The sequence below is a fragment of the Hemibagrus wyckioides genome, linkage group LG24, assembly GCF_019097595.1.
Source record: "Hemibagrus wyckioides isolate EC202008001 linkage group LG24, SWU_Hwy_1.0, whole genome shotgun sequence".
Taxonomy (NCBI): domain Eukaryota; kingdom Metazoa; phylum Chordata; class Actinopteri; order Siluriformes; family Bagridae; genus Hemibagrus; species Hemibagrus wyckioides.
In genome coordinates, this window is record NC_080733.1 from 5,529,812 (window position 1) to 5,539,670 (window position 9,859).

The 9,859-nt window shown below is 38.7% G+C and overlaps 1 protein-coding gene across 1 annotated transcript; it reads left to right on the forward strand.

Moving 5' to 3' along the window:
- Nucleotides 1-2,229: 2,229 nt before the first annotated feature.
- Nucleotides 2,230-9,807, forward strand: b9d1 (B9 protein domain 1). Its single transcript, XM_058377364.1, has 7 exons — nucleotides 2,230-2,423; nucleotides 2,516-2,584; nucleotides 2,965-3,076; nucleotides 7,578-7,674; nucleotides 7,933-7,995; nucleotides 9,355-9,422; nucleotides 9,507-9,807. The coding sequence occupies exons 1-7, from the start codon at nucleotides 2,361-2,363 to the stop codon at nucleotides 9,632-9,634; spliced, it is 600 nt and encodes a 199-aa protein (XP_058233347.1). The 5' UTR covers nucleotides 2,230-2,360; the 3' UTR covers nucleotides 9,635-9,807.
- The last annotated feature ends 52 nt before the right edge of the window (nucleotides 9,808-9,859 follow it).

The window sequence follows — 9,859 nt, forward strand, 5'->3', positions numbered from 1 at the left end:
TTAGGTTGATGTATAGCGTACTCCTAGATTAGAGAAAATGAGACCTGTGGGGTTAGTACTTTGAAGATCTAAATAAAAATGTAAGCAGCAAAATATACCTTTGTTTTTCTTGGAAATGTAAGTAAGAATATATGTAAAACATTTTAGTAATACTCAAGTAAACTATAAATAAACCAAAATAAGTGTAATGTTAGTAGTAATACAGTAGTAATGCAAAATATGTAAGAAAGTACTCAATTACTGTCCACCCTGAATACACGGAATACTACATGTAATACCACGACATTCCCTGCAGTGCGTATATAAGGCATATGTGAGTGTTTAATAAAATCATGTGCACAAATTTTAGTTACAGTTTGTACTGTAAGGTTGTGTACAGTGGTGTGTTTTTCTTTAGTACTTAGCCACACTAAATATCTGTAGTACACATTATTTGTAGTCGTGTAACTTAGCTACATCTCAAGGATTTCCACAAAAAAAAAATCCAAAATAATTAATGCTGCAGAATGTGATAGATTTGGGAATATCTTATATAAGTTATTATATTAACATGCACTGTGTAGTATCTCTGCAGCCATCCATTTTCTGTAGTGCTTATCCTACTCAGAGTCTCATGGAATCTGGAGTCTATCCCAGGGGGACTCAAGGCACAATGTAGGGGACACAATGGACAGTGTGCCAACTCATCGCAAGGCAAAATTGCACCACACACACTCATTCTCACACTACACACAGTTGAGAAATGTCAATCAGCCTACAACAACGTATGTCTTTGAACTGGAGGGAGAAACCAGAGTAACTGGAGGAAGCATAGGAAGACCATGCAACATTTTGCTGAGTCTGTGAAATTAGAACATTACAGAGGTGCAGACACAGATACTGACATGCTAAAATGTCTTTAATGTGTAAATTTCTTATATGGTGTTAAGATTTAAGGTACTGAAGAACACTTTCAAACGATATTACAGACAAGACAGGTTTCACCTCAGATTTGCTTCGTTATTATAATATATATTATAATATTATACAGAAAAATCTCTATCAAAGCCTTATCTCGCATCTAAAAAAAAATGCTACGGGTCCTGTAAAGGACTTTTAAGTAGTACAGACAAGTGTGTCCTATAAATAGTAGCTGAAAGTCAGAGAACCTGGTCCCTGAGTGGGAAAATTGGCAACAGACGAGGACGCCTCAAACTGGGACACACTTAAACCACACAGTGACAGTCAGGCCAGTTTCACTCGGTCTAGTGAGGGGAAAATTTACATATAGTGTAGTGGTGCAGTGCATCATTAATACACAAACCTCTAGAATTTGATCATTTGATTCTGATATTAATATTGATTCCTCTGCAGCACCCCTTCTTTCTTTTTTCTTTCTTTTTTACTCAGGTTAGAGAAATGTCATATTCAGCATGCAGCATTCCTGGCAGAAGGTTCACTGTTTTGCTTTTTTTCAGCATTTTTCTGCCATGTGGTACTAATCCTTAGTGGATTTTCTTCATAGGCTGTGAGTCTTGTAAAGCCCTTCGAAAATGTGCAGGTGCTAGAGAGAGGTTACTACCTGCTACACACATTTACACTGCACCAGAAGAACTACAAAGGTTACAAGTACACAAAAGCCCAAAGGATCCTATTAAATGAAATTTGGGCATTAATAGCTGGTGGTGTCATTAGTAGTCCAAATTTCCTACTGTCTCCTCTTAGCCCTGCACATGTGACTGAACAGGCTCGCTAAATCTGTTCAGGATTACCACGGGAATTCAGTGTTATCTGTAAGAGGCAATTTGTGGCTGCAGGTTTTCATTTCGGGAATATAAACCTAATAATCTTTTGAAGACCTGAAATCAGATGTGCTCCTGCTTGACCGGAATGAATCCCTGCAGTCACATCGGCCCAGTGCAAATATGAGTAAAATTCCCTTGTGAAGTAGTAACAGTGTCAAACACAGGTCCATGTGAACTCATTGCCCTACAGAGATTTATGTCATTTTTCCACAAACATTAGCCCATGCTGGTTTTGGTAATGAGCTGACAAATTAAATCAGGTCTGTCACATGGTGCAAAATGCTAAACTCTGCCTTGTTGACACCCTCCAAAAATTCCTCCTCCCTCCTAAAATAAATATATGCCTCAGGTATTTTTTGTAATGCTCTTCTACAGCCACCTGGTGGAGACCCCAAATTTACAAATCGCCTTTTCTTTAGATTTGGACCTTACTGCGAGCCGTAGTAAAAGCGTCCTTGGTGCTGGGAGAGCTGTTAGCAACCAGCAGCCATTTGAGTGTTTTCCTGCACCGCTATCTCACCAAAACAAACCCGTGTCTGTCATTTTAACCTTGTGTGCTTTATTATTCATGTGAAAATGACCTCAAATAACCCGTCCGTTTTTCTTCTCATGGTCAATGGGCAAATCGAAACAGCTTGTGTAAGTTACTTTGCCACATGTTAGGGTTAGGGTTAGTTTGGTTCGTTAGCTTACAGCACTGCAAAATGTTTATTTTTCTTTCTCTTTTCTAGTTCCCGGAATATGATGACTTATATTGCAAGTATTGTTTTGTATATGGACACGACTGGGCTCCAACAGCAGTAAGTACAAAAAGAGACACTTTCAGTTCAATAGTGCACGTGCCATTTAGTATAGACTTATCCCATTTATTAATGCACGTGCCATTTAGTATAGACTTATCCCATTCTTTAATGCACGTGCCATTTAGTATAGACTTATCCCATTTATTAATGCACGTGCCGTTTAGTATAGACTTATCCCATTCTTTAATGCACGTGCCATTTAGTATAGACTTATCCCAATTATTAATGCACGTGCCATTTAGTATATACTTATCCCATGCGTTAATGCACGTGCCGTTTAGGATAGACCTATCCCATTTATTAACGCACGTGCTGCCATGTAGGATAGCTATATTGTTAATTTTGATTGTCTGTGTGTTTTGTGTTCTTATCTGCAGGGACTGGAAGAGGGGATTTCTCAAATAACATCCAAAGGGCGAGATTCCTCTCAGAACCTGGTGTGGAACTTTCCCCTGGACATTACTTTCAAAAGCACCAACCCCTTCGGCTGTACGTCTACCACAACACACCTCACTTCTTACACACCATCACCACAACTTGCCTAGGAGATCCTGTTATAGGAAAATAATCAGCAATGAGGTGGTGTGATGGTGTTACCACCATGATGTTGCCTACTCTCCTAAAACAGGACACCCTGAAGTGTTTTATACCACAGAGAAACTTTAATTATTGTTTAAAGTCATGAATCGTCTGCAAAGCGAGTTCATTCCTGTTATTACTCATGGTAAAAACAGCTATAAACTGTTGTCCCCTCACACACACACACACACACAAAATGCAGCTTATTATGCTGTTAAGAAATCAAAAAGTGCATAGAGTTGTTTCCTGAAGACTCTGACTTGGCAGAAAACTTACTGACATTTGCAAACACTGACACTGGAGACTCCTTCCAGAAATATTAAACAAATGTTTACAAAAAAATTGCACCATATCAACACACATTTTTCTTTGTTAAACAGCACTGCATTATTTTCTTGTTTTTAGGCTTGGATCATATGAAACATCTACCAAACAAGCCCCTGTGAATTAGCTGTTACTGTTACTGTAGAAACCTATTCTATAAAGGCGTGATTTGCCTTACAGCCAGAGTTATAGTCACTGATGGTACAGAAAAATAGTCAACGAATTCTGACCAATCAGGATCAAGAATCCAACAGCACTGTGGTATAAAATGATATTTATGTATAAATGCGTGTGTGTGTGTACACATACATACATACATGCACACACACACACACACACACTGTTCAATATTATTTAATGTCAAATGATTCAAATTTTGTATCACCTCACAATAATTGCATTAGTTGACCAGTAGCATATTTATTTGTATGAAAAATCAAAAACAAAAAATTTTAGAGAGACTATGTAGAAAATACAAGCCCCAGAGTAGAGACTCAATGCAACACTAGTGCATACACCTGTGATCACACACTGAAACACAAATTAGAAAGCCTGTGATCACTGAAACAAAGAAGAGTACACCTGCGATTTTCAGTCAACCTAAAAATGACCTGTGAACACCAGAAAGATCTCGATTTTGGATCTATGGGCTGTGTCTATGTGCACGTCTGCATGGTGGCTCCACACTGAATCTGATTGTGAGACGATAAACACTAAAATGACACACATCAGTGACCAGCTAAAAATCAGTCGAAACACAGATGTAGTAGTAATGTGCAGGTTTAGAATGAGCTACTTACCCAATCTTGTTTTGAAAAACAGGCAGTTGAGTGCTTTCTATTTGGCACTGGGGTTATCGGCGGAGATTTTGAGACAGCACAGACATCGCAAAGGACTTCTATGGATGGCATCAATGAAAAATAAACCTTGTTTGCTCTTGCGCACAACACTGTAAGATTATTCTTTGCTAAAGAATAAGAAAAGAGGCTTGACGAATATTGTAAGCATATGCTACGGTCAGATGAGACCAAGAAGAATTTCTTTGGCTTAGATGTGAACTTGGTCAGCACCAGCACAGTGAAAGCATAGTCTGGACAGTGAAGCACGTTGGTGTGAGTGTGAGGATACAGGCTGCATGAGTGCAAAAGGTATTGAGGAGTTGACATTTATAGACAGCACCATGAATGCCTGTGGATATAACAAAATACCGGCTGACACAATGACTCCCCGTGTACTGAAGCTTGGCAGAAGAAGAATATTTCAGCATGATACTGATCCGAAGCACACAGCCAAAAGTTTCTAAAGAAAAGCAAAGTGAAAACTGTAACCTGGACAAGTTTGTCACCTGACTTGAATCCTTCGGCACCTTTGGGGTATTTTTAAAAGAAAGGTTAGAGATAAACAGCCCTCTCTGACAAAAAGCAGCTGGAAAAAAAGGCTCTCTGAAGAATGGCAGAACATCTCTACAGACATTTGTGCAATTTTCTACATCCCAAGGCCAAGTCTGTTCTCAGAAATTAAGGTTAGATATACAAGGTTTCGGGAAAATGAAAGATTTGAATCTCAGTAATAAAAGGTATACTGACTTATTGTGCTTTGTGTCCACTGTGGGGTCTTTTTAATGTTTTAGTGAATAATCCTACTCAAAATGAATCGAATTCTTTTAAGGTGATACGATTTTGAATCATTTGACATTTAATTCTTTTTACCAATACACTGGCTTTCCAATGCACTGGCGGACTAGAACTCGAGTTATCAGACATCAGTATAAACAAATTACAGATTACTTTATGGCCTCAAGTCTGATGTAAAATGAGTCAGGACTCTGTTGGCTTTCAGTGTAAGATGTTTTCACTTCTGTTGGATAACCTTACATAGAATTTTAGTGGTTGAAGGTAACGCCTACAAACATTAGATGCTTATGAACAAGCACTTATGGCATCTGAGAGTGTTTTAGTTTGAGCTTTTCTATCAATATTTTGCGCCTAGTAGGCTAGCTGAAAACAAATATTATACACTTTATATATTATGTAATATATAAACACTACGGATTCTTAAAGCTCTGAGTGTCTACATTTTAATATGTGCTTCATATTAACCACCACTGTGCAGTGTGACATAAAGACATTCAGTGCTGAACATGAACACAACAGAACAGGTGCAAATTCTATACATAAAAAGAGTTAAGTGATAGTAGACTCAGATACTGACTTCTGTTGTATACTGTATATATGATATATACACCGATCAGGCATAACATTATCTCCTCATCATGGCACCTGTTAGTGGGTGGGATATATTAGGCAGCAAGTCAACATTTTGTCCCCAAAGTTGATGTGTTAGAAGCAGGAATAATGGGCAAGTGTAAGGATTTGAGCGAGTTTGATAAGGACCAAATTGTGATGGCTAGACCACTGGATCAGAGCATCTCCAAAACTGCAGCTCTTGTGGGGTGTTCCCGGTCTGCAGTGGTCAGTATCTATCAAAAGTGGTCCAAGGAAGGAACAGTGGTGAACCGGTGACAGGGTCATGGGCGGCCAAGGCTCATTGATGCACGTGGGGAGCGAAGGCTGGCCCGTGTGATCCGATCCAACAGACGAGCTACTGTTGCTCAAATTGCTGAAGGAGTTAATGCTGGTTCTGATAGAAAGGTGTCAGAATACACAGTGCATGTACAGAGAATGGGTCAGGGCTGTTTTGGCAGCAAAAGATGGACCAACACAAGGTCATAATGTTATGCCTGGTTGGTGTCTATAACATGTATACAGGATTGTCCCAAGAACATTTGTTAATTAAGAATAAGACTTGATGCGGCCCTCTTAGAGTAAAATTCTGGTGTTTTAACTGCCAGAAATCTTACTCCTAAACCTCGGCCTAAGAACAAGAGTATAATTTTCTTTGCAGGACGCTTAAACAGATGAGTATTGAGTGATCCTCAGACTGTTATTTGTAGCACAAGGTGGCAGCATTGAGACAAAAAAGAGCAGTGCACACACACACACACACACACACACACTGCTGCAACTGAATACTGATGCAGAACTCAATATGAGGTGTCCCTTTTTATTGATGCATGGTAATCACCAGTGATAATGATATGACACGGTTAATCACATTTAATTAGTAAGCAAATACATAATTAAAGAAACCATGAGATGTTCTGTCAACAACATCTGGTTGCTGTGTTCATTTGAGTCCAGGACTAAAATAGGAATGTGTTATGGGATTATAAATATAAATGAACACACACTTCACTTATAACACTTCTGTTCTTAGCCACTTTATTTCATTTCAGCGTTCAGTTACTTTGCAGCAGGTCCATTCAGACTGAATGATGACCTCAAAAGTGTGAAAATGATATTAGATGTTGGGAAAATCTCCTATAAGCTCCAGATGTTTTAAAATGACAAAACCAGCCCTACTTTAAATATTAAGCCTTTTATGTAGGCTTAATTGCTTATAATGGCTTCAGTGTGATGGATATAATCAAAGTGAAAGCAAAAGGTTTTATAAGAATATATTAAATCAGTACAACACATCTCAAAATTTAGTCTGATTTGGATATCACCAGTAAGGTTTTATTACATATATGTAAAGTTTCCTGCATTAAACTGAAGGACAGTTGTGCTTGTAGAATGCCGACACAACATGTTATAAAATGCTTATAGCTAACCATGAATAATATTTAAGACATGCATTAAATGACTTGTGATCATCTCTAACACCTAAAGATATTCAGCCCAAGCAGTAGGTCATCCAGGTATTTCTGTTGTAGTGGAAATAATCATGTTTTTCACATACTGTGCACTACATACCTGCACTTGGGCGTGTAGTGTGCATATTATGTCATTTCAAGCACAGCCAATGAGAGCCATGAATCTTTTAACGCCAAAAATGTAAACCGTCTTCACATCCCTGAGGACCGGTTTGAGAAACCTATTTATACTGATCGTAATTATTACAATTAAACAGGTTTCTAATTTTTGACCTTGATATCAAGTTTTCCTCATACTAGAGTACAGCCTAGAATAAAAACATATGGGTGTGTGTGTGTGTGTTTATTTATTTATTTTTTCATTTTCCCCAGGGCCTCAGGTTGTGGTGAGCGTATATGGGCCAGATACATTCGGAAACGACGTGGTCCGGGGTTATGGAGCAGTGCACGTCCCCTTTACCCCTGGAAAGTAAGTGACCGTCCTGCTGATATTTAGGAAATCATCATTTGTGAATCTGTGCTCAATGATTGGCCGGTACTGATGACACTAACGCTGTGTGGTACACATTAACCCTTCTGGTTAACTTTACATCAACATCTATGATGAGTTTTTGTTTGTTTTGCTGATTTATGTTGTTAAGATCCAGCACATATTCATTCATTAGCAAAGTCATGTCTCAGAGTTAAGTGTTTTTATATGAATATATTTGATGATGAATTGTTGCAGACACACAAGGACAATCCCAATGTTTGTTCCTGAGTCCACATCGAGGCTGCAGAGATTCACAAGGTAGTAGACTACAGGCACTTCAGATATATATATATAGTTTTTCACACTCATCACAAATTCTGTACAGTGAGGCCTGAGACCAGACTGAAAATTTATTTTCTATTTAAACCTAAACATCCAGCACTATTTCCAGATCACTATTCAATTTTAAGCAAATTTGCATCATGGACTACACTTATATTGCCAAAAGTTTTGGGACACCCATCCAAATCTTTAAATTCAGTGGTTGGGCTCGGTCCCTTAGTTCCATTGAAAGGAACTCTTAATGCTTCAGCATACCAAGACATTTTGGAATTGTGGGAACAATTTGGGGATGACCCCTTCCTGTTCCAACATGACTGCACACCAGTGCACAAAGCAAGGTCCATAAAGACATGGATGAAAAGAATGCAAAATAGGAGTCTGTTCACGAGGGGTTTCAAGACTTTTGACCCTGGACACTAAAAATAATTGGTGTTTAAATTGTTATATAATAACTGGATCAAGGCATTAATTCCTCTTCTTCTTCATACTGAACTTTCCTAGCATTTTACAGTAGCGCTTATTCACTGATGGTACATTCTTCTCCAGCTATGTGAAAGGGGAAAATCGTCAGTGGTGGGTCTTGTGAAACCTGTTTTCTGTTCCTTCACAGCTCACAGCACACCTGCTTGATTTAATATTAGTTATTTATAACATCTGCCCATGCCTTAATTAAGACTTAAATCAACACATGAGTCATTAGAGACCTTAATGAGGCACAACTGAAGTAAATTAACAAGAACATAATTAGTTAAAGGGAATACAAACTTTTAACCCTACCACTAAATATGTTAGACTCATCTGTAATATTAAGGGCATGTAGTAACAGGATTTCTAAACACTGACTACATTTGTAGATAAACCATAAAGCAGTTTCACTATACTGCCAAATGTTTTGGGCAGGCTTTCCACAAGGTTTAGGAGTGTATTTATGAGAATTTTTGACCATTCCTCTAGAGGCGCATTTGTGAGGTCAGGCACTGATGTTGAACGAGACGGGTCTCATTTGCAGTCTCTGCTCTAATTCATCCCAAAGGCGTTCTATCAGGTTGAGGTCAGGACTCAACCTGTACAGGCCGCTCCACACCAAACTCACTCTTCCATGTCTTTATGGACCTTGCTTTGTGCACTGGTGTGCATGCTGGAACAGGAAGGGGTCATCCCCAAACTGTTCCCATAACGTTGGGAGCATGAAATTGTCCAAAATGTCTTGGTATGCTGAAGCCCAACCCCTGAATTCAATAATTTAGAGGGGTGTCCCAAAATTTTTGGTAATATAGTGTATCTATCTGAACAAATCTGTGTTTTATTAAATGAAATGTACTCTCTGAACCGTAGCTGGCTGATGGGAAGACGTCCCGAGTTCACAGATCCCAAAGTCGTCGCTCAGGGAGAAGGAAGAGAGGGTAAGATCGGGTTTTAACGCCCCACAGAAAAGTCATCTGTACCGTGAGTAGCTTTTGAGTGAAGCTGTATTTCTGTATTTGCAGTAACCAGGGTGCGCTCTCAAGGCTTCGTAACCATCCAGTTTAACATTGTTACCAAGGACATGAAGAAGCTGGGATATGACGTCACACCCACAGAGCAAACACCAACCACTCGCCTGACAGGAACCTGATGATGCCTCAGCTCTTACACACCATAAATCCTTGTTTCATAAATGTACAGATCTTTTTCTTATCATTATAATTAGCATCACTTTTATTTAACCTACACAACCAAGACATTTTGTCTATCCTGTTACTTTTATATATATATATGTAATAAACTTTTATGTTTTTATTTCTCTTGTTTGGACCCACACAACTGAAATCTTTTCAGCAGAATCCATCACACACACACA